The sequence below is a fragment of the Triturus cristatus genome, chromosome 4_2, assembly GCF_964204655.1.
Source record: "Triturus cristatus chromosome 4_2, aTriCri1.1, whole genome shotgun sequence".
In the NCBI taxonomy this organism is placed as follows: domain Eukaryota; kingdom Metazoa; phylum Chordata; class Amphibia; order Caudata; family Salamandridae; genus Triturus; species Triturus cristatus.
In genome coordinates this window covers 269,697,998-269,723,476 of record NC_140586.1, presented here as the reverse complement: position 1 = coordinate 269,723,476, position 25,479 = coordinate 269,697,998, and the positions used below count along the sequence as shown (strand labels likewise).

The window sequence follows — 25,479 nt, the reverse complement described above, 5'->3', positions numbered from 1 at the left end:
CATTTGGAGTGGTGGGAGGAGTAGCACCTGTACCTGAATAGGGCGGTGCCTGCCTTCCACAATGCTAGCTCCGCCCCCTGTGGTGTGTCTGGGACCAAAGCCCACACTAATAAAGGATGTTGTTGTGGCCTGGCAGAGTGCCCCCAGAACTGGTTTGAACTGGGCTCAGAGCCCCTTGCACAAAGAGAACAAAGACATTTTGGGGTATAAGTATCCGACCCAAAACCCCCGACTTTAGACTACTTCTGGAATCAAGAGGAACCTTTGCCAAGGAGAAGAGCTGGAGAAACTAAGGAGAAGTACTGCCCTTGCTGTGTGTCTGGGGTTGGCCTGCAGTTGCTGTTTCTGCCAAGGAAAGAAGAAGGACTTTGCTGTGTGATGTGTCCCCTGCTTGAGGAAGTCTCCAAGGGCTTGAGTAGAGCTTGCCTCCTGTTTTGAAGTCTCAGGAACACAAATACTTCATCCCCAGCTCCCCTGAACTTTCTTCCTGGGAGTTCTGACCTGCCAGGAGTGCTTGTGGCTGTGTCTGGCCTCTGGAGGTTGTTTTTGCTACTGGGAGCTGGAAAGCAACGCAACAAAAAGAAAATCGACGCATCGCTCTTCTTGCGACAGTTTTTCCGATGCAAAACCGTGGTGCGGGAAGAATCTCCCTGCACCGCCGCTACGCTGCTGAAACCAACACAGCGCCTCTCACCGCTGCAAGAATTGATGCATCGAGGGATCGCGGCTAAAGAAATCGAATCAGCGCTTCTCGCCGCTTCTGCATTGTTCGCCGACGCATCCTGAATTTCCACGCATCATCCCTGTGTGGCAAGTTTTCCCCGACGCATCACCCGCGGATCTGATTTGCCGCATGGCTTTCCCCTACAGACCAGACCATACACACCGCTCCCCTGTGTCCAGTGGAACTGTTGCATCGCATCAATGAAGGTCTCAGGAACCGACTCATCTCTTTGTTTTTCAACGCTTCCCATCGCTACAGCTGTTTGGCTTGGTGAATTTTGTCGCAATAACAGGTACTTTGCAAGAAATCACACATCCCTAGTTTTCTATGGACTCGGTTGCTAAAACCTTTTAAAAGTCATTTTTCTTAATACTTGTATATTGGATTTTTGTTGTTTTGGTCTTGTTAAAGTTTTGATAAAGATACTTTATATTTCTAAACCAGTGTTGGGTCCATTTGTGGTGTTATCACTGTGTTACTGTGAGTGTTGGTACAAACACTTTACACATTGCCTTTGGGATAAGCCTGTCTGCTCATGCCAAGCTACAAAGGGGGTGAGCAGGGGTTATCTAAAGTGTGTATCCCCATTACCCTGACTAGAAGCAAGGGTCCCTATTTGGACAAAGGTACCTACCTCTGCCAACTAGAGACCCCATTTCTAACATTGGTGTTCAGCGGTGAGGATTTGTACTTGTATTAGTACTTGATCCACAGTGTTTGGTGTACATCACTATTTTAGCGCAGCCCACTACGCAACCACATACTGTTTTATATTTGTTCTATTTTTGATCTGACCCATGAATATCCAAGCACCATATCTCCGAGTAGTAAACCAGCAAGTGAGGCTGCAGAATTGGAGTTTGACATTGAAATGTTAAGTAGTTACAAAGTTGAGCAACTCAAGCAGTTTTGCAGGAGCTTTGGATGTCCCATGAGGAGCAACTCTAGGAAATAGGAGCTACAGAAGGCCTTAGGGGCCTGGTGGGAGGCCAGAGAAGCTGGGGAGACAGATGATGCAGATGGGGATGGGGGTGTGCCAGAAGGCCGTGTCAGATCCCAGGATTTGCCTTTTGGGAGAGCAGGCTCTAGGACTGACAGCAATCATTCTTCTATGAATTTTTCTCCAGAGGATTTGGAGGAAAGGTAAAGGGCCAGGGATCATGAATTGGAGGTCATGAGAATAAAGGCAGGGGAGAGCAAGAACGCTTGTGCCTTGGAAGAAAGGAAGTTGCTTTTGGCACAGGAATTGAACATGAGAGAGCTTGATATGGAGCTCGAGATGCTTGAGGCCATGAGTGTCTTAGCCAAGAAAAAGGAAAAGTGTTAAGCTCATGAAGTGAGCTTGGATGGGTTGGAGGTGGAGTCCAGCTCAGATGGTGGCAGCAAAAATGTCGTGTCCAGTGCTGAGAGAGGAGTACATACACCCAGAGATGTGGCACCTGACTTGAAGGAGTGGGTTGACATACACCAAGGGGTTCAGGATTCTGACATAGCTCCAGTGGTGCACAGTGTCCCTAAGGTGGATTGGGGAACTGACACAGGGGTTCATATTCCTAGTGGTGGGAGGGACACTCTACTGACTCTAGATGAGAGGTGCAGGATGAGGGGTTTACCCATGGTAAAAGACTTGGTATTTGAGTATGAAGACTGCCCAGAAGAGTGTGGGTTGAGTGTCAGACACTGTTTTGCCAGTCTCAGGAGGGTGATGTGAGGTACTTGTGTGAGGCACTTGATGGTGAGGCTAAGAGTAGCTTGGTCAACACTTGTGTGGGGCTGTGTGATTCAATTGTTGGAGAACATATTTTAAGTCCCTGTTTTCCAGAGCTATGCCAACAGCCAGTGGAGTGTGAGTTCTCAGAACTCAGGGAGCTTGCACTGGAGGTAGACCTTTTGGTGGATTCCAGAGGGTCTGAAGAAGCTTTTGGGAGTGATCCTGAAGGGGTGGCTCAGGTTTTCCCCGAACAAGTGAGGTAGGGGAGGTTTGTGGTAGCCCAGATAGGTCCTGGAGTAGTGGGAGGGGTGTAGGGTCCCACGTCCAGTCTCAGAGGAGAAGGAGTGGGAATGGCCTGTATCCCAAGGTGCCTGAAACCCAGTACCTGGGCCTGGTTGTTTCCATGAGTGAACACCAGGAGGGGGGCCTAGTCTGTACTGAGAGGCCATCCCCTGCGGGGGATCCCAAAGTGTCAGGTGGATGGGGGGGATGCTGTAGCAAGTACCAACTTCTTGAGCTTGAGAAAGCTAGACTTAGGCTCAGGCAAGAGCATTTGGCCCTTGACAAGGAGTGCCTGGAAGTCCAGGGAGCTAGAACAAAGTTGGGACTAGAGTCCCATGGTGGCAGCAACAGTGTCCCTAGAGTTAAGGAACATTCATTTGATAATAGGAACCTGAGCAAGATTGTCCCTCCCTACCGTGTTGGGGATGACATCCACAAATATATGACTGCTTTAGAGAGGGCCTGTAAAGTACAGAGGGTTCCTCAAGAGCAGTGGGTAGCTATCTTGTGACTCTCCTTCACTGACAAATGTAGAGATAAGCACCTCACTGTTAGAGAAGAGGATGCTGACAATTACTCAGTTTTGAAAAGTGCTCTCATTGATTGGTTTGGCTTGACCATTGAACTGTACAGGATTACGTTCAGAGACACCCAGATGGCACAGAATCAGGATTGGGTAGACTTTGTGGATAGTGCTAATAAGGCTCTGGAAGGCTAGTTGCTTGGCAGCAAAGTGCATGATTTTGATAGATTGTATAATGTGATTATGAGGGAGCAGATCCTTAATAATTGTCAATATCCATTATTGCATCAGTACCTGGTGGACTCTGATCTGACTTCTCCCCAAGAATTGGGAAAGAAGGCAGATAAGTGGGTCAGGACCAGGGTGAAGCCGAAAACCCAGATCTCTGGTGGTGACCAGAAGAAGCAAGATTCTAAAACACAAGATATGGGCGGGGACAAGGGTGAAAACAAAAAAGCGCCTTTGTCAGAACTTCAACCTGATCAGGTTGAGTTCTTGGGGACAGGGGGCCCTTCCAGCGCAGACTTGAGTTTGGAGCAGCAGTCCTGCCCCTCTCTTAAACACCCTCAGACAGCAAGCTGCTGCTGAGGCTGCTGGGAGTGTCTGTGGATCCAACAGGATCTATTGGGATGAGGGACTCCTTTACTCAGAGGGTAGAGAGCCCAGGCCTGGTGCCACCAGGAGGTTGGTTATCCCTGTGAAGTGTAGGGGCTTCCTACTCACCTTGGCACATGACATTCCCTTTGCAGGACACCTAGGGCAAAGTAAGACTTGGGACAGGATTGTCCCGCACTTTCACTGACCTCACATGTCTGAGAACACCAAGGAGTTTTGTCGCTCCTGTACCATCTACCAAGCCAGTGATAAGGCAGGTGGCACTACAAAGGCCCCCCTGATACCAGTACCAGTGGTGTGGGTTCCCTTTGAAAGGGTTGGGATTGACATCATTGATCCCATGAACCCTCCAACAGCATCTGGGCACAGTTATATTCTAATGGTAGTGGACCATCCCACTAGGTACCCAGAGGCAATTCCCTTTAGAACCACCACAGCTCCTGTGGTGACCAGAGCCCACCTGGGAATCTTTTCCAGAGTGGGTTTCCCTAAGGAGGTCTTAACTGACAGAGGTACAAACTTCATGTCAAGTCACATAACTGCAATGTGGAAGGAGTGTGGAGTGAACTACAAGTTCACCACACCCTATCACCCACAAGGCAATGGGTTAGTTGAAAGGTTCAACAAAACCCTCAAGGGCATGATAATGGGCCTCCCAGAAAAGCTTAGGTGAAAATAGGATGTTCGTCTGCCCTGCCTCTCTTTGCCTACAGAGATGTCCCTCAGAAGGGGGTTGCCTACAGCCCTTTGAAACTTGTTTCGACATTCAGTTAGGGGTCCCCTGTGTTTGGTAAAGGATGGATGGGAGTTACCTCTCAAACCTCCCAAGCAAGACATTGTGGACTATGTACTTGGTCTCGCTCCAGGATGGTTGAGGACATGAAGAAGGCCAACAAAAACCTTGAGGCAAGTCAAGAATTACAGAAAGCTTGGCATGACCAAAAGGCTGTTCTGACTGTTAACCAGCCAGGGCAGATGTTTTGGGTGCTGGAGCCTGTGGCCCCAGCAGCTCTCCAGCACAAATGGAGTAGACACCCACACCATAATTGAGCAAAAAGGTGCGGTCACCTATCTGGTGGACCTTGACACTCCCAGGAGCCCCAATAGGGTGCTCCATTTGAACAGACTCAAACCTTTTGTGGACAGGGCTGACAAGGGCATGCTCATAGCAACTGATGAGGGACAGGAGGAAGAGAGTGACCCTCTCTCTGATCTCCTCTCTCAGAACTCTGATAATGGGTCAGTTGATGGTGTGGCTTTGGCAGGCAGCATCACTGACCAACAGCAGATTGAAGGCAGGAAGGTCCTCTATCAATATAGGCATATGTTCTCTCTGACGCCTAGTCCAACCACCTGGTGTACCCATGAAGTGGACACAGGTGACAGTCTGCCTGTAAAAAATAAGATTTACAGGCAGCCTGACCATGCCAGAGATAGCATCAGGACAGAGGTCCAAAAGATGCTGGAGTTGGTAGTGTTTGAACCCTCAGATAGCCCTTGGGCTAGTTCAGTGGTCCTGGTACCAAAACCTCACACACAGGGTGGTAAGAGAGAGGTGAGGCTTTGAGTGGACTACAGGGGGCTCAATGCAGTCACTAGGACTGATGATCACCCAATTCCAAGGGCAGGTGAGCATATTGATACTCTGGCCTCAGCCAAGTTCATAAGCACATTTGACCTCACTGCGGGTTATTGGCAAATCAGGCTAGCTGAGGAGGCTAAATCAAAAACAGCATTCTAAAACCCTAGTGGGCATTATCAATTTATTGTAATGCCCTTTGGTTTGAAGAATGCATCTGCCACATTCTAAAGGCGGGTGTATAAAGTCCTTACAGGTCTGGAGTGATCTAGTGCAGCATATTGTGATGATATAGCTGTCTTTAGCTCCACCTGGGAAGATCACCTGGTCTACCTGAAGAATGTTTTGGAGGCTCTGCAGAAAGCAGGCCTCACTTTCAAGGCTACTAAGTGCCAGATAGGTTGTGTACCTGGGACACCTTGCGGGTGGAGGGCAGGTTCAACCACTACAGGGCAAAATCCAGACCATAATGGACTGTGTTGCTCCAACTACCCAGACTCAGGTCAGAGCTTTCTTGGGCCTGACTGGGTACTACAGGAGATTTGTGAAAGGATATGGGTCTATAGTGACTCCCTTGAATAATCTTACCTCTAAGAAAATGCCCAAGAAAGTTCAGTGGACAGTTAGCTGTCAGAAGACATTTGATGATCTCAAGCAGGCGATGTGCACCACTCCCATTCTGCAGAGTCCTGACTACTCCAAGCAATTTATTGTCCAAACAGATGCATCTGAGTTGGGGGTAGGGCCTGTGTTGTCACAACTTATTGCAGACGGTCAGGATCAACCAGGAGCGTTTATCAGAAGAAGGTTGACCCCCAGAGAGAAACGTTGGTCAGCTATAGAGAGGGAAGCCTTTGCTGTGGTCTGGGCCCTGAAGAATTTGAGACCATACCTGTTTGGCAATCACTTCATTGTTCATACAGACCATAAGCCCGTCTTATGACTAAAACAGATGAAGGGTGAAAACCCCAAACGTTTGAGGTGGTCCATTTCCCTTCAGGGAATGGACTATACAGTGGAACACAGACCTGGGAGTAACCATGCCAATGCAGATGGACTCTCCAGATATTTCCACTTTGAAAATGAAGACTCTACTGGACAAAGTTAGTCTCATCTCCTTACATTTGGGGGGGTTATGTAGGAAAGTAAGATCTGCTTCTTATTGTTACCCCCACTTTTTGCTTGATGTGATTCTGTTTTTGAATAGTCCGACAGGGATCCTGCTAATCAGGACCCCAGTCTATCTGCTTTCTCCCTAAACTGTTATGACATTTACTTAGGTACGCTCCACATTGGATACTGGGGTACCCTTGTCAGTCCCTAGTATATGGTTCCCATGTACCCAGGGCATAGGTACCCCAGAGATCTCCCATGGGCTGCAGCATATATTATGCCACCCGTGAGAGACCATGCACAATGGAACTACAGGCCTGCCATTGCAGCTGTGTAAGTTGGTGCATGCACCACTTACTAAAGATTACTATATCTAAGGGTAACTGCACTTAAAACGTATATGTTACCCCTACACAGGCCTTTACACTCCTGAGGGTGGGGTGCTTGGTTCTAAGTGAGAGGGTGTCCCTGCATGAGCAGGGCACCCCTGCAGCCTACAGAGTCCATTCACCCGGGTTGTCAGTGAAACAGCCATATAGTAGTATAGAGTGGCATTATGCGACCGCGTGATGACCAACTCTAAAACGACTGAAACAAACCCTATCGAGTTTGGTTTCAAACATGTTGGAATAATACCCTTCACACTGGTAACCGGTGTGGGAGGTATGATTCCACTCATCAGAAGCGTCCTTCGTTGGGCTCCTGGTGTTCCCGGTACCAGCCTTCTAGTCCCAGGCAGCACAAAATGGTTGCTGCCGACCAGAGACACATTTCTGCCCTCCTGCTGCTGAGCCAAGCACGAGCAGAGGAAGGCAGGACAATAGGCATCCTGTCACAGGGAGGTGTGACCACCTCCCAGACAGGATTTAGTGTATTGGGACTGGGTGTGTGTGCTTGCCAGCGCCTGAAAGTCTGCCTGAGGGGCACATTTGGTGTCCCTGTGCATAGTCCAGTTCAAACCAGTCCTGAGAGCCATTGGCTGCCGCTCTAGCGTGGAACTGGACAAAGGACATGGGAGTAACCTCCCCTCTGTCCAGACCCTTCCCTGGGAGGGTCCCCTGAATCTTTCCAACCCTCTCCCTTGGGTACCTAAAGGCTTACCTGGCTGTAGGTCCTTAGATTCATCATGGACAAGATTCAAACCTGAAACCACTACACTTCGACCGTCTGGGCACTCTGGACTTCGCTGGACTTTGTCTGAGCCGGACTCTATCTCCCTCTCAGTCTGCTGCATCGTCTGTGCCTGTCCACCATACAGGATCTGTGCAGGACCTGTGGAGCATCCAAGCTAACTGAAGATAATCTCCCTTGGAGTGAAGGAGTCACTTCCCTGCATTCGCAGACACCACAACACTGCTGACTGGTCGGCTGTTCCTGTTTTCCTACAGACTCCGAAGGGTCCAGCAACACAAGAGGTGGGTTTCTACATCTCTCGAGGCCCAAGCTGCCCTCTCACTCAGTTTGAGGTCAGAATCCCTTGTGTGGGCTGCAATACCAGAACCCCTATGCATCGCTTACTTTTGCAAGTGCAAGTGCTTTTTGGCATTTCTGCAACAAGTGCACTGGGCTTCAAGTAGCCCCAACCTCTGGCAACTTCTCCTGCAAAGATCTTCAACCACCTCGTACCGAGTGCTCCGTGGCCTGTTGTTTTGCAGAGCTGCTCAAGGTCCTCTCACGACTCCTGTGCCTCTGGCCTGTGGGTCAACTTGAGGGTCAACTTTGCTTTCCTTGGGCTCTACTGATTGCTCGGGCTTGCCCTTACTCCCCTGCTTTTGGTGATTCTCCTGGACCTTGCTGGTCCGAACCGTACTTGTCTTAGACCTCCTCCATGGGGTGCCTTGCCATGGCTTGTTGGTGCTCCCGCCAGACACTGACCCCTCAGCACTCGACATCCTTCATGGGAAAGCTCGCATTTGGCTCCTGGTTGTCCTCGACATCTCCTGGTCCCCGCAGCTGCAGAGTCAAGGACACCATCAACTATCATGAAGCACCCAACATTGGTGGGCATTCGTCTACAGAGCCCCTGGTCACTCCCAAGTGACCCAGACTCTGTCCTCTCTGCTTTCAGGTACCTCTTGACAACAATCCACATTTGGATTCCATCAGACACTTTTCTTCCTTCCAGCAGCAGCACTTCTTCGAAGTCCTCCATTGGGTTCGACTTTGGTTTCCAACACCACTTCAGACGTATTCACCCGGCTCCCCTGGGATAGGTAACTTGGGTACTTTGGTATCCACGGGTTGGGGAGGCTCTCCAACCTTCTGTCCTTCACGGTGTTTCTTCGAAGTTCACTGGGAAGGGTCCTGAAACTTTTTTAATTCCAACCGCGACTTTCACATAGACTTGTATGGAGCACGCGGTTGTGTTCCCACACTGCACATACTCTCCGTGGGGTCCCTATCTACTCACCTTGGGTGGTTCCTTAGGGCCCCAGCAATTCTACGTCCTCTCAACACTGTCTTGACTCGAATTGTGGTTCTTATACCACTTTCTTAGTGTATGGTTTGGTCCCCCCATGGGGCCCACTGTGTATTAGTGCCATTTACTGTTATTTCTTTACTGAAGTATTGTGTGCTTTGTGTATATCTCCATGTAGGAGATACTGTAACGTACTAGATAGTGTTATATAATAAATACATATTTTTATACCTACTGTGTGGTTCTCTTTTCATTTAATCTATACTATAAGATTGTATTCTGGTAAAACAAGCTGCTTTACACTCCTTCGTAACTGAGCCTGAAGGCTGATCTCCACACCTACCACTTGGATAGCTTTCTAAGGTTGTCTGAAACCTCTTAAATCACCATAAGGATTGTTTTGACTGGTGCAAGGTGCCCACTTTAATTAGTGGACAGCATATACCAGGCCAACTTCTCACAATAACCAAGTCAATCACAACTATAAAGTGCTAGCTTACTGTTTGCAATGAAAGCACAGTGTAAAAATACCATATTTTCAGTATGATCTATTGTATATGTGCTGCATTTAACTAACTAATGTAATTTGTAGAACTTTTAAAAGCGTTATTAACCGCAGTTACAGCCTTGGAAATGATGTTTGCTGGTTTCTAGTGTGAGCCTATAATTTATTTGATTTTGCATAGCACACTGGTCCCTCTTGGCTGCATCTGAACCTAGGCACTTTCCTATGACATTCTTGAGTTGCACTATTGGTTATACAATACCTGCCACCAACACTGATAGCTGAAGATTACTGTTGTGAAAGATTAAAAGTCTGATATTTTACTGTGGAAATGAGCAGGGTGCTGGACTATTTGTGTTTCGCTCAGATGTATGTACTCTGAGGCAGGCGCGCAACACCCATTGGGTTCACCGGGCTTCAGCCCCACCCCCGTCATGTGTGTCAGCCCGGCTGAGACAGCTTTGCGGGCTGGCGTCTGTCTAATTGCAGCCGCACCAGAGTACTTCACACGTCTTTTAAGGACCATTTACTCGTTAATGAGGCTTTTGTTGTGTTTTCACCCCTTCTTACAGCCACTCTGCCTATGGCTGGAAGACTTAGCCGCCCCCAAAATCTTTTTCAGCCCCCCCCCCCGAAATTTGGCTCTAGTTGCCCGCCTGCTCTGAGGTCGTGACTCTTTGATGTGTTCCCAAGATGTCTTATCAATGTTTTCCTACTATTGGATCGTTTTATTAGCTTTGAAATGTCACTCTCACCTTATTTGGCCTAACTCGAAAGAGCGTACTAGTGGTAGTTGGGAAATGCAGATTTGCATCTGTGCTCTTTTCCTTCTTGTACATTTCTCTGTCTGATTTACGATCTTCCAAGACCAAACAGCAGCATCCACTGGTGTAGGAATGGGAATGGGGGTCAGCCCCAGGCGGCACGTGTTTTGGGGGTGGTGGCCTCCCCCCCCCCCGCTTTTACCTGCGACCATTGCGGCAAACGTGGGATCTCCAGCACCCCCGTTCCAACTATGTCCGTTGCAGTGGCAAAAGCAGGGACTGCTACGGGTGGCCAAAGGGCTAGCTACGCCACTAGCAGCAGCATTCCACGGCTCGTTCCCAATAAAATCCAAAAGAGCTTTTTCTACAGCTCTGATGAAGAAACAATGGCCACTTATCCTGTTTCCCCCAAGATGATTGAGGAAATGTAGAGCCACCTAAGGAGGAAGTCTTGCCCAGGCATCCTTATCTTCAATTTAAGTTTTCAGTCTCCACCACTGAAACCTTGCTGATACAGCCTGAAATGCATACCCCAGCTCAACGGGTGGCTGCTCAGATCACTCTTGTTGATTCCCTCGTCACCATGAAGACCAGAGCACAAAATGGCTACCTTGTGGTCTGCTGAAATGTTTGGTGTATTTGGTTGTGCGGTTGAGCCTAGAGGAATTGTTCTCCAAAGTGGTAGATGTGTCCACCTCTCTGTGTGTAAAAACAGAGGTGATTGGTACAGAAGGGATGCTGTTAATAACTCATCAGCGGCCTATCAACATCCGCTGCAGGGGCATTTTTACAGTTCAAATATGGGCTGAGTATGACAGAGGGTCCTTTTATATCCTTGAGTTATGCATTACGAGTTTCAAGTGCCACACAAAGCCACAGCACACAAGTCCAAGCTGCACAATTCCACTACACACAACACATTTAAACATCTCATAATTCCATGCCACACAAATCAACAACACGCACTTTCACTCCACATCATTCCACTTCATTCCACATAATTTCAATCCAATAAATTCAGCTCTGCATATTTCCACTCTGCTCCATGCCACATAATTCCACTCCACGCAACATAATTCTACTCCACTCCAAACCATATAATTATACTCCATACAACTCAATTCAACTCAACATAGTTCCCCTCCAATCTATATAATTACACTTCACGCCACATATTTACACTCCACATATATCCACTCAACTCTAAAACACATAATTCCACTCCACAAAATTCAATGACACATAGCAACAATCCACATAAATACACTCAACACCATCTCACATAATTCCACTCAACATAATTTCAGTCATGACCACACAGTTCCACGTCACACACTTCAACTCCACACGATTCCATTCTGCATCACATAATTCCACACCAAACCACATAATTTAACTCAACAACACAATTCCACTGCACACCACATACATCATATCCACACCACAAAATTCCACAAAATTAAACACCACACCATATAATTGCACTCCGCTACATGCCACTCCACAACACCGAATACCACTCCACATAATTACACTCCATGACACACAATTCTACTACACATAATTCCAGGACACGCAATGCCACATAATTATTATCCACATAATTCCACTGCACAACATGCTACATAATTCCACTACACCTAACACAACTCAGTCCAACACAATTCCATGGCACACAATTCCACAACAAACAATTCCATTCCAACCCACATGATTCCACTCCACATTACATACATTCATGCACTGCACTCCATAACACATAGCTAAAATACATTATCATTGACAACGCCTGTAGCTTTCTGATTACGGAGATCTATTGGCATTGACAATGCTTGTGTAGAAATCTGGACCCAAACACATCAGTGCTGAACAGATGTGTTAGCCCCTGTCACAAGTTTACTGTAATTAAAAAGTCCCATAATTCACTGCATCTTGTTGACATAGGCTTCTGGTACCTCGCCAAGCTGCCCTTCAGATTACATGCAACCCATGTACTTCCCGAACTTTCCGAAAGTATTGCTCGAGATGTGTGTACCTGTCAGTACACACCCCACTGACGGGACAGAGGGCAAGATATGACGAGAAAGATACATGTGAAGGGCTACGGCCGAGAGAAGCAATGCGGTGGAAAGACGAAACAGAAGAACTGGAAACCACACTGGTGATAGGCTGAGAGAAGGAACTGTAAAGGAGGCGGGAGAGAGAGGAGCAGGGCAAGGACAAACAAGGGGCGTGTGTGGAACGGAAGCGCGGGACGAAGGAGGGGTACCTGCGTGGGCACTGACTGGGCTGAACCGCAAAGAAGGAATAGAGGCGGAGAGAAGAGAAGGGAAATTGTCTACGAAGGATTCCCAGCCAGAGAGGAGAAACATTAGATGACAAGGACCTAAGAGGGAAGCGGCAAGTCCAAGTCAGGACACAGAAGTAGGAGGAGTTGAACTTGAGAAAACACCCCAAAACAAAAGCCGAGTAGACAGAGCGCATGAAAGCTGCAGTGCGCCAGGCCAGACGAGCAGAGTACTTAATGTGAAATGAGCGCAGGCTGAGTGAGGGGCGTCACTGGTGATATTAGAAGTAGCAGGACGAGACTATAGAGGGACTGTGAACATTTAGTCCTGTGGTGATACAGAGGGCAGGGCCGCCATGCAGCTATCCGGATTGCCCTGGTCTCTACTGACCTCCTGCTGGGACCGCCTCACCCTCCTCTCTCTGTCCATCACCGTGTTTGTGCTGGCCTTTGACTTCATGAAGCGCCGGAAGAAATGGAGCAACTACCCGCCCGGACCCACCTCGCTGCCCTTCGTCGGGAACTTGACCCAGGTGGATTTCAACAATCCACTGGTTTCATTTGAAAAGGTAAATCCGATGAAGCACTGGGGATCCACCTGCTGATGGGATGCTACAGTGCGTGCCATAGAGTCCCCAATAGACATCCTGGGGCTTGGGGGTGCAGGGTGAGAAAGACATATGAGGCACTTGGGGTGGAATAGATAGACACTTGAGGATTGCACATGTGAGGGTGGAGAGACATGGGACGTGTGCACAAGGAGAGCAGACACCTGAAGCATGCATGCCAGCGGTGTCCAGATACTCTTTGCACAGTGTTTAGTTTCTAAAAAAATAAGTGCCAGGGCTCTAGTCAGGAGGCCTCTATAGCTTGCATCACCCATTGCCACTGCCAGCGTTGCAAATGACAGTACCTACACAACTACTAACCAGCACACTGCTCCAAGTGTGACAATTCAGACTATTCCAGGCCCCCAAAGCTATAAAAATAGCTTGGGCGGCAGGTATTAGTTGTTTTTAATAAATACTGAATGAATAAACAATTGCTGTTCTGCTCATCGCTGTATAATGCAAACAGCACCACCATGTGGCAGCTGCCATAAGTGTCAGGGTAGAAAATTAAGTGCCAGAGTCGACAATTAACTGCTGGTGCCTAGCTCTGGAAACCACCGACTCAAATTAAGCACTGCCTTAGCATGAGGCCTTGAGGGGAGAACGAGACCTGATGCATGTGTGGTTGGTTGGTGTTGGCAGACATCTGAGGCATGTGTGCATGATGGGTTGGTGGTAAGATGCCTGAAAAAAGTGCGCATGAAGGAAGAAAGACACCAAGGGCATTTATGCATGAGGCGGAGAGAAACCTCCTGATGCGTGTATGCTGGAGGTGGACAAACACCTGAAAAATTTGCACATAACGAGAGAAAGGTCATTTGATAATTGTGTTTAAAAACTGCTGTTTTCATCTAGTAATTCAGGGTTGTAGTTTTCATTAGTATGGCAGGTACATTGTTACGGGGGCTGAGAGGATTAAGGGGCCACTGCACCCCTGAATTGACTATCTTTTACTATCAACCTTCGGGCAGGGAGCCTATTTTCGATGATAGGATTAGGCCCATAGCACCCTTGCTACACCACTGAAGTAAATAAAATGTGGTCCGTGTACATTTATGTAGGTTAGCACTCTGGAATGTCGAGCACAAGAATATTTTAATACATTAATATCATGGCACATAGGGAAATATAGATTCACCATTCTTAACTCCATATCTATGTACCTTAAAGATATATATATATCAGCCATGTGGCCCCCCTCCCCATCTCCCGGGGCCCGGTTTTTAATTTTTAAAATTTTAAATAGGGGAGGGGGGGCGCGTGCCCCCCTCCCTGTGCTGATTTCAGCCTGTGGACCTTATCCCCCAGTCCGTGCTATAATACTATGGAGGGGAGCTGCACGGCCATCCTCCCCAAACTAATTTCGGCCACAGGGGCCCCATTCCCCAGAGTTTGATCTTTTATTTTGTTGTGGCCCCCCTCACCTGGCCAATTTTGGACCCGGTCCCCATCCCCCAGGCCCCAACCATTAACAAATGAGGGAGGGGGCCACACAGCCACGGCCCACCCGATTTCGGCCACGGGGACCCTATTGCCTGGGGCCCGGTCATTTCTCCTGGGTGTGCTGTGGGACTGAGGGGGGATTCTCAGGGGCCCTGTGGTACTACTGACTCTCTGCCTCCTGCAGGAACCTGCACTGCTTTCACACAGAGGAGCTGCTAAACATGCAGCTCCCTGTGTGTGAAAGCAATCCAGCTTAAAGCCGAGTCCCAAGATGGCTGCAACATTGTCTGGTTGAAGTATTGGCAGCCAATCAAATTTTAGTATGATTTCAGTAGGATTTTGGGCTCCCAGATATCTATATTTTATTAAACTTAAATATCTCTGAAACTATTAAATGGTTTTGCTCCAAATCACAAAAAGCACACTTTCTGGATCAACATCTAGCCTTCTGCCAAATTTGGTGTATTTAGTTTTGTTCAAAAAATGAAAAATCCCTATAGATATTACATGGTGAAAACACCTTTTGGGACCTCCACTTTTTCTCAGCCTGCACTTGACGGATCAACCCAAGACTTTCTATACAGCAGCTGAACCGAAAAGGGGACGTTTTTGGAGATTTGTCAAGTGGCACCAAAGTTATTGGCAAAACAAAAAACGCTTTTTCTATGGAAACTTTGGTCCTAACTATAACTACCTACTGGCTATCACCAGTAGGTAATGTAGGTTATAGGTTTTATATATATATATATTCACTGAAAAAACCATAGGTTTCACACATGTTATAGTTAGCGGAAATTTTACTGATAAAAAACCAGTGAAATTGCCCCGTTATAGTTAGTGCTGGCAACTATAACTCACGCGACCGCAATCCTCTGCTGATGCTAATACTGTATTTAGACACTTATTTGCCCATGTCTTCTTCCATACATTTTTAGCTATACATATATTACAAATATTTTTTTTTCATAAAGACACATATGTCATCAGCAGAAGATTGCGGTCGCGTGAGTTATAGTTGCCAGCACTAACTATAACGGGGCAATTTCACTGGTTTTTTATCAGTAAAATTTCCGCTAACTATAACATGTGTGAAACCTATGGTTTTTTCAGTGAATTTGCAAGGTTTTTTAAATGCTAATTCCTAACTATAACGTGTGTGAAACCTATGGTTTTTTCAGTGAATTTGTACGGTTTTTTAAATGCTAAGTTACTTTACGCCATTCGAGGCGTGCGCGCCCACTTAACGCAGTTCGTTCCGTGCACGGTTTTTATCAACTTTAATAAGCCCTGTACATTTGGTGGCCTTCGGCCACCAAAAGCACAGGGGGTGGGGTCAATGTGGATAGTGTTTTTTTTATTTCGATTTTATAATTTCATGTTGCAAAAATTTAGTTTTTTTTACCTATTAATAAGCCCTGTACATTTGGTGGCCTACGGCCACCAAAAGCACAGGGGGTGGGGTAAGTGTGGATAGTGTTTTTTTTTTTTTTTTTTTTTACCGTACGCTTACGGTAAGCGTACGGTAAGCGTACTCGGCGAAATTGCCGAAAAAAAAATAAAACCGTTTTTGCTCTTGGGGGATGTTTGGGGACTCCCTCAACATGACTATGTGGGAGGGAGTTGTCAAAACAGCCCCGTAACATGTTTTTGGCCATCTTGTTTGATAAACAACACTCAGTGCGAGAGACAAAATGGCGGCCGCCGCTTCCTGGTTTCGGCCGATTCGAATGTTTACTAAGATCTAAGAGCCAATCAGAATCGCGCTCGCGCACGCCACCGTACGCTTACGGTAAGCGTATGGTAAGCGTACCGTAAGCGGGCTCAGATATATATATTGATTTAAAGGCTATTTTCTCAGAATCTACTGAACAGATTTACACCAAACCTACAAAAGGCACTTCCTTGACCTAGGGACTACCTCTCTGCCAAATTTGTAGTAATTCTGTTCAGCCGTTCGGGCTGTAGCTCGTTCTAAAGGTCCTATGGAAAAATGCATGGGAAAAACGCGTTTTGGGACCCCCCTTTTATCTCACCCCCGCTTGACGAATCCCCCCGAGACTTTCAGGGTAGGAGCGGAGCGTAGCGCCCCACCTATTTTGAGAAATTCGCGAGGATTCATCGACCGGCGCCAAAGTTATTCAAAATAGAATGTTGAGGTTTTCCTATGGAAAAGGGGTCCTAACTATAACTACCTACTGGCGACCGCCAGTAGGTAATATATATATATATATATATATATATATATATATATATAGAAAATCAACAGTGGAATGATAATTGTATTTTCTTGACACTTGATGTACAGAGCCTGTATACAAGCATTAGGCATGATGATGGTCTGAATGCTATGAAATTTTTCTTGAACAAAAGGCCATTAGAGTTGTACCAACATACAGCCATGCTACTAGACATGGCCAAGTGGTGTTTAAACAACAATGTTTTTTTGTATGACAGGCTACACTATCAACAAATTCAAGGTACGGCCATGGGTACTTGCTTCGCCCCCAGCTATGCTAATTTGCATATGGGCTGGTGGGAGGAGCGAGTACTCATGGTCGAGTACCCATCAGAGATACAGGAGAATGTGAAATTGTACACCAGGTATATAGATGACATCTTTATCCTGTGGGAAGGCACAGAACAAAGTGCCTTAAAGTTTTCTGAAGATCTTAACAACAATCAGTTAAATTTAAAATTCACTAGTACTGCCAGCAAAGAGTCAATTCATTTTTTAGATTTGGAACTGTTTATACAAGAAGACAACATAGAAACACGATCTTACAGAAAGAGCACATCAGGGAATTCTATCCTACATGCCAGCAGTTTCCATCCCAGCAAATTGATTGAGAGTATTCCCTATGGGGAGTGTCTGAGGATGAAAAGAAACTGCAGTTCTTCTAACAGTTTTAACCAAGCTAAAGAAGAACTCTTTGACAGGCTCAACAACAGGGGGTACAAACCAGAGATCCTCTATAAAGCAGAAAACAAATGTGCCACAGTGGAAAGATCAAAGCTACTTAAAAGAGATAAAACTATTTACATTCCACCAGGCGACCCTCCAGCAAGCACACCACCTAGACTCATCACTGGTTTCAATATCTATCACACAAATATTCGCAGAATACTCACTAAACATTGGCAAGCGGTAAGAAGTGATCCAACAATAGGAGAAATATGCAGCAAACCACCACAAATCACATTTAGACGAGCAAAATCAATGAGGCAGGAGCTAGTTTGTAATTCACCTAGACTAGACACCAAAACAGATTGGCTCAAAGCAAGAAATGGATTTTACAAATGTGCGAAATGTAAGGCGTGCAAGTTTGGGGTCAACACCCGCAGCCTTATTTTACCTTTTAAACACACTCCTTTTGAAATCCGCAGCAATTTCACCTGCAAAACAGAATTTGCAGTGTATGTTCTCAAGTGTACCTGCAATAAATTATACGTAGGTAGTACTATCCATCAAGTACACGTACGAATCCTGCAACACCTACGTGCTATCAATACTGATGATCCATCTTACCCTGTAGCACGTCACATAAACACTACACATAGTGGTAGAAGTGAGGATCTCACATATTTTGTGATAGATAGTGTTCCAAAAAACATTCGGGGAGGAAACAGATTACTGTCTCTGCGCAAACTCGAATCTAGATACATTGTGCTACTGAATAGCAAGATTCCAAATGGACTCAATGCGGACGAAGCTCTAAGTGTACATCTGCAATAATAAAAGTGAAACTAATGTAACACAGTTTATTTAGCATTTAGATAATACAATACTGTGTGTTCACCTGTTTATTTTGAAAGACTACTTCTTTTGTGTTTTTTGCTCACTCTTCTACAGCACAGGTCTAAACTTTTGGCACAAGCCTAGATGAATATTAGCTTGTTTTTCCTTAAGGCGGTATAAAGTTTCATTTTGTAGTCACAAGAAGCCACTACCCACTTGGGTTCAATTGATTGGTTAGCGAGTTAATGCAACTATACTAAAACACATATTTTAAATGTTTACATTTTATGTTCGACAATGAAATTAAATGCTTGCGCAAACAGTATTACTCTGTACATACATTTGGTGATTTAAAGTAACACTCGCAGTGACTCTTTCTATGTTTATGATTAACCGCCAAAAGTTAACTAGCCAAAGGTGTATTTAAGCACTGTAATAATGTCTTACCTGTGTTCAGTGACCAAGGCGGCAAGTCCGTCGAAACGCGTTTGGCTTTGGTGTGAAGAATAAAAACTTTTCTTGATGGATTTCCCACGGTGTCAGCGCCTCTTCAGTATCGCTTGAATTGGGTTGTACAATATATATGTATATATGTATATATTATCTACTGGCGGTCGCCAGTAGATAGTTATAGTTAGGATCGTGTTTCCATAGGAAATCCGCAACATTCTATTTGGAATAACTTTGGCGCCGATTGACGAATCCTCGCGAAATTTTCAAAATAGGTGGGGCGCTCCGCTCCGCTTCTTCCCTGAAAGTCTCGGGGGGATTCGTCAAGCGGGGGCTGAGAAAAAGGGGGTCCCAAAACGCGTTTTCCCCATGCATTTTTCCATAGGACCTTTAGTCCAAGCTACAGCCCGAACGGCTGAACAGAATTACTTGAAATTTGGCAGAGAGGTAGTCCTCAGGTCAGGGATGTGCCTTTTGCAGGTCTGGTGTAAATCTGTTCAGTATTTCCTGAGAAAATAGCATTTAAAAGCATATATATATCTATAAGCGCGCACCGTGCGCGTACGGTAAAACTTACCGTACGCGCACGCTGCCGTGCTCGAGCGCGATTCTGATTGGTTGTTAGATCTTAGTAAACATTCGAATCGGTCTAAACCAGGAAGTGTCGGCCGCCATTTTGTCTCTCGCAGTCTGAGGGGGTGAAAAACAAAGGTGGAGAACGTGAAAAGGGGGCAGGGTGGACAGTTCCTGACCCCCTAGCCTTTGTCAGGGGGTCCCAGAAGGACCCCCAAGGGCCCAAATTTCCTTTAATTTTTTTGCGAAAAATCGCGGAGTACGCGTAGCGTGCGCGTACGGTAGAAACGGAAAAATTCTGCGAACTGCGTAACGTGGGCGCGCGGAGCGTGAAGCACACCGTGCGCGTACGGAATACATAACTTAGCATTTAAAAAACCATACAAATTCACTGAAAAAACCATAGGTTTCACACACGTTATAGTTAGGAATTAGCATTTAAAAAACCTTGCAAATTCACTTAAAAAACCATAGGTTTCACACATGTTATAGTTAGCTGGACATTTCACTCGTGAAAAACCATTGAAATTGCCCCGTTATAGTTAGTGCTGGCAACTATAACTCACGCGACCGCAATCTTCTGCTGATGACATATGTGTCTTTATGAAAAAAAAATATTTGTAATATATGTATAGCTAAAAATGTATGGAAGAAGACATGGGCAAATAAGTGTCTAAATACAGTATTAGCATCAGCAGAGGATTGCGGTCGCGTGAGTTATAGTTGCCAGCACTAACTATAACGGGGCAATTTCACTGGTTTTTTATCAGTAAAATTTCCGCTAACTATAACATGTGTGAAACCTATGGTTTTTTCAGTGAATATATATATAGATATATATAAATGTGAGTATAAATATATATATGGTTATATATGTATGTATGTATAGATATATATCTATCAACCACATATCCTCCAAAGGAAGTCAGACCGCACTCATGAGTGAAAGTACATAATTCTCTTTATTTCATTGTACCAGGACCAAGGAAATCCCTACGCGGTTTGGTCTGTATAAGACCTTGATCACGGGTGGATACAAACTCATTTGGGATAGCTGTTAAATACCAATTAAAACACCTAATTTCCTGTTTGTTACTCCTGCGGGGCTATGGTCTCTGTAGTGCACAATGTGGACAATAAGTGAAATATAAAAAGTGCAAATGCTAACAATACATAACTGAAAAGTTGTGTCATTGGTTTTTCAATTGGAATGTGAACTCCTGTGAAACATTAATAGCAATATAAGGATAATTCAATTTCATTGATGTTTCTGGCATATTTGCCCTGGCATATTTGCCCTGACACACGATCTGAATTTTTTATATACAATTATAAATATGATCTGTTTAATTCAAGAGAGTGTCAGTCTCTTACGCTTGGTGTACAGGACTACCTTATTTTAAAGAGTTAAAACCCTACACATAACAGTTATGAAAGGTTCTCATTAGCATGGTGTTATTCATTGCGTTAATTCCACGACTTACAATAAGATTATTTATGCAAAACACCCACTCATATTATTACATATCATGTTCAGGGTGAGCCAAGTAAGAGACTTTGGGGCCCAATGATTGGGTCAAATCTAACCAATTTCATATATCAAAATATATATAGTATTCCTTGTTGAATCACACTATATGTTATTAACCCAAATTATTTTAATCTGATGCCTCAACACTTATTAACCTCGTAAAATAAACCATATATAGATAATTGATATGAAAGTGACATGTGCAAAGTGAGACATAAAAACAGCCAGTTCATTCTTTCTGAGAGAAGTCAAAAGTTTCATAAATGTATGTACAGTTCTTTGTTCTGATTCAAGCCATGTGAAGTGAGAGTATGTAGATTCAAAATGTGCAGTGATTACTGTTGTCTTAATTTACGTTCACAGTCACCTTGTTCATGATGTTGTACTTGCTCGATTGCATAGAATTTCAATTTCTTCCAATCACTATCATGATGGGACTCCATGTACCTAGCCACTGCATTACTCCGGTCCTTGTTTGTTGTTGCTCGCACATGTTCCAAAATCAGTTTTTTGAATTCCCACGCTATACTTCCCACATATTTTAAGCCACATGGGCATTCAATAATGTACACTACAGATTGGCTTTTGCACGTAATATGTTGGTTTATTGTCCATTCCTGTTTATTGGCAAATGTAATCTGGTTTTGGTGTTTAGCGATTTGGCACACTTTGCAGTTGCTGCATTAAAAAAAACCATTTGCTTTAATCCTTTAGAGCCAATCTTCCTTTCTTTGCAGAAATGGCTGTGTATCAATTATGGTTAGGTCTGCGTTTCCATAGACGGAGCTGTTTTTGGTGTGCTAATAACTCTTTCCCTATTTGACGAATCTCTGCAAAACGTTCCCCCAAAAGAGTTCATCCAACTCATTTCCTACCTGGGTTGTTTTAGGGTGATCCAGCCAGCGGGGGGCTAAGAAAACAGGGGAGTCGCACAACATAAAATATCCATTTATTTTCCATAAACTTCTTTAAGACAGGTTTTAGCAAAAACTGCTGAACTGAATTACAGCAAATTTGCAAGGAATCTAGATCTTGGTCCGCAAATTGTGCTTTTTGTGATGTGCTGTAAATCTTTTCAAAAGCTTTTGAGATATTAAGGGTCAAATATGATTGTACATTTTTGCAGTTGGGCTCACAAGAGTCCCGCAAGCCTACCCAAGAGCGCAAAATTTAAAATGGAGCCATGTGATTGGTCAAGAGGCCTTTTCTTCGTGAGCCTTTATGTTCTCGCTGGAAAAAGTGCTCTGATTGGCTAGCTGTTGGAATGTTAGAAATAAAATTGCCGCCATTACTGTTTACTGTGAAAAATTAGACGTGGAGAAATTGGAAATTAAGTAAAACAAGCATTGGAAATGCAATAGGTCTCGCCTTTGTTTAAGTTAAAGCCATTTGCTTTGCTAATGGTATTGTATTATAGCTTTTGTGATTTTATGTTATTAGAATTGTATTTGTTAGCTGTGTAGTAGTTTAAAGCATTTGCAATGCAATAGGTCTCGCATTTTCAAAAACTTCACCTATTGGTATTGTAAATGACAATGCCTTTTATCATTGCAGGTTTTTTAAACACATAAATAAAACTCTTTGTCATTTACAATGCCAATAGCTCAAAATCTCGCAAATGCGAGACCTATTGCATTGCAAATGCTTTGGTGTGCTGTGGCATCAGGATTCAATGTAAATAAGGCAAAGCCCCTATCGCCACGGAAACATCTCTAAAAGTGACGTCTCCGTGGCGATAGAAGCTTGTACACATGCCCTTTTGTATCTTCTGTGACTGTGAGGTGCTATCTGGAAGAGGACTCTCTAGAGAAAGGCAAGGACTTTAGTGTCAACACCAAGGACGGAACTAACCACTGAGGTGGGCTGGCGGGGTTAGTTTACTGTCCGAGGGCGACTGCCATGGAGACACCAGCCTGAGGCTCCCCCTTTGGGACAATGTGAAGTTTTAAATTTGCGAACGGTTCCTGTCTACACAAGGTGACTGACCCTACACCAGCTCCTCCGGCCTCACTGAAGACTAGAGGCGGAGGGGGCTTGTGGTTGTGCTTTCTGACATGAAGGGGAAGAGGCCTCAATTGGCTACTTGAATACTGCACAGGACCCATGCAGAATGCTTATGCTAACCTGTATGGAATTTAAAACGGTATAGCTTTGCAGTCACTGATCAAATTGTTGTTTAATGATAAAATATTTTTTCGGTTATACTAAATTGGTCTGGCACATTTACTGACTAGTTTGTAGATGCAGGTGTCTGCTGATGCTGTTAACTGGGGCTGGGTGAAATTTATATTATGCCGGAATAATTAGTATAACTTCTGGAATTTGGAGTTACGCTTGTTACGCAAAATTCCACCATTATGCCATTTCACATATTTATGCGCTGTTCGCGGTTGTTGGCAGCGCTCTTGGTTAAATGCATTCTCACACCAAAAACTGACCTGATGCTACATTTCACACTAAAATATTAAGCAAAATAATGGATTTGCATTTAGCCTAATTGTGTGTCATTTTGCACAATTTTGGCAGAAAATACACAAACTTTGCACATTCCTACTGTTACCTCTTACACATTTTCTGAAGCTGCCTTCCACTTCGGATCTGCCCTGGTGAGGCGTAGATGTAGCTGCCTTACACAAACAGTGCATCATTTACCCCAGCAAGTAACCCGGCTCCCCGCACTCACATTTTGAAACTAAGGACATCCTCTAAAAAGACAGTTTGTGGTTGCAAACCTCTTCCTTCTCAAAATGACAGGGTTTGCAACCGTAAATCTGTGATACAGAAACCCCTTTCCAAATCATGAAAGGAGGTTTGCCACTCAGTGCAGAGTGACATCAGAAGGGGGCGTGACAGAGGCGGGCGTCCACTTGCAGGGACACGGATCAGTGGTTTGCGACGTGGCAAACCATTGACCAACACCTCAAAGGAGGTGGAAAGTTATTTGTAAAGGAGAAGCTGCCCCCCATAGGGCAGTTTTTTCCTTTGTGAGTTGTTTAATGAGGCCCAGCAGAGCGTGCTGGGGTCCCGGGGACACTGCCCGTTCCCCCTTTATGTCTTCCCAAACAGAAACATGTATGTAAAGCCTCGCGGGGTCGTTTCAATAACAGGGGCTGCTTTAAAGGAATTATTTCCTGTTTGGGAATCAAATTGAAGGATGGTATTCGGCTGTTTCTTGCAGGCTACCACCCCAGCGTTAGTAGCTAAACACAGCAACCTGCCTACTTAATATTCATAAGGCTAATCTGTAAACCCCAGGGGCTGATGGTTGTGAAAACAGTTAGTACATGGGGTGTATGGCAAAAATAAAGACACAAAGTCAGTGTGGTGCGCACCCTTGATCTGTGACTGCGGGATGGTTCTTCAGGCCCAGGGGGTTAATGGAGGCCCCTGCACACTGGGGCGCGGGAGCCTTCAAACCTTCAGAGCACCCCCAGCCTTTCAAGTGGCCCCATTCAGCCCAAGACCAATAGACATCTGTGAGATATGGAGGAATCAGCGGCCCCTTTTCACCTTTGGTAGGTGGGTCCCATTGCTGTGCATTATGCCACTGGTCAGACCTTTATAGCGCTGCGCATTGAACCAGTGTAAGTGGAATAGGGGTGGGGGTGTGGGGGTAGCGTGGTCTCGAGGCGGGAACACCCCCTGCCTCCAAGTGCAGTTATTATTACCTGTTAGGGACCGCCAGCTGCACGTCAGGGGGCCTGAGAATGTGTGGATGCATGCGCAGATAGAATGAAATTCGAATAAAGACCCGATGTTATCCATGAGACCTCAACACTCTGCCCCGGCCCCGATCTGTTTCTAGGCGCTCAAAAAGGGCCTAATATAGCATTTACACAGGTGCAACTAAATTATTTGCGCGTGGACTTTCCTCCCCTGAAAAGTCTTGTTTGTATAAATCTCGACAACAACTTTGCATCAGTGTGTTATTAATGGTACAAGTTGGTGTCTCCTGTGTGTTGTCACAAGATTGGCTTCTACTCGCTTTGCTTCTGAGTGCTACAGACACGCAGCCCACACAGATGAGACGTGCAGCGCGTGGGCGAGTCAGAAGTGGGGAGGTGGCATCTCCGGTGGGCACCCAGGGCCTTACCTCCTGCCTGGCACGCACTGCAGAGGCTCCTGGCAGAGGGTTGGGGTATCGAGACCCGCCCACACTCCCAGCAGTGCGCTGTAGTTGGTGTGATCTGCAGACGTCGGGGAGACCCGTTGGAGTACCGGTAATGCCTGCTCACTTAGTTCGTGGGTCCGCTCCAGTGGTCGGGCCTTCTCCCCTTCTTCTATGAAGTTTCACTCTCCACCTAAGTGAGGTGGAGATACATTGTGGGTTCTTGAGTTAGGAGCTTGCTTTCACTTATTGAACATCCCCTTAATTAGGGGAGTCAGTAGTTGGTCCTCCACCATTGGGGACCCTTCACATTTATTTTTGTTCCTGAAGAAGTGTCGCTCGATTTTGGAGCCTTAACGACACAAAACATGTTGACCACATACACCCAAAAGCTACCTAGGTACCTTGAGTCCTTGTGGTAGTCCCACTGCTTTTACTTAGTCCCAGTTCTAATTCCCTTTGTCACCTAGAATACACACTAAGATTCACTCACTCTTTACTCACA

At 45.5% G+C, this 25,479-nt stretch overlaps 1 protein-coding gene across 1 annotated transcript in view; it reads left to right on the top strand.

The window, feature by feature from the left end:
• The first annotated feature begins 12,361 nt into the window (after window positions 1–12,361).
• LOC146833614 (cytochrome P450 2D15-like) overlaps window positions 12,362–25,479 on the top strand; it is a 160,231-nt gene continuing 147,113 nt past the window's right edge. Inside the window, exon 1 of the mRNA XM_085601488.1 lies at window positions 12,362–13,091. Coding sequence (XP_085457614.1) covers window positions 12,879–13,091 — 213 coding nt within the window. The 5' untranslated portion in view covers window positions 12,362–12,878. The remainder of the gene's footprint in view (window positions 13,092–25,479) is intronic.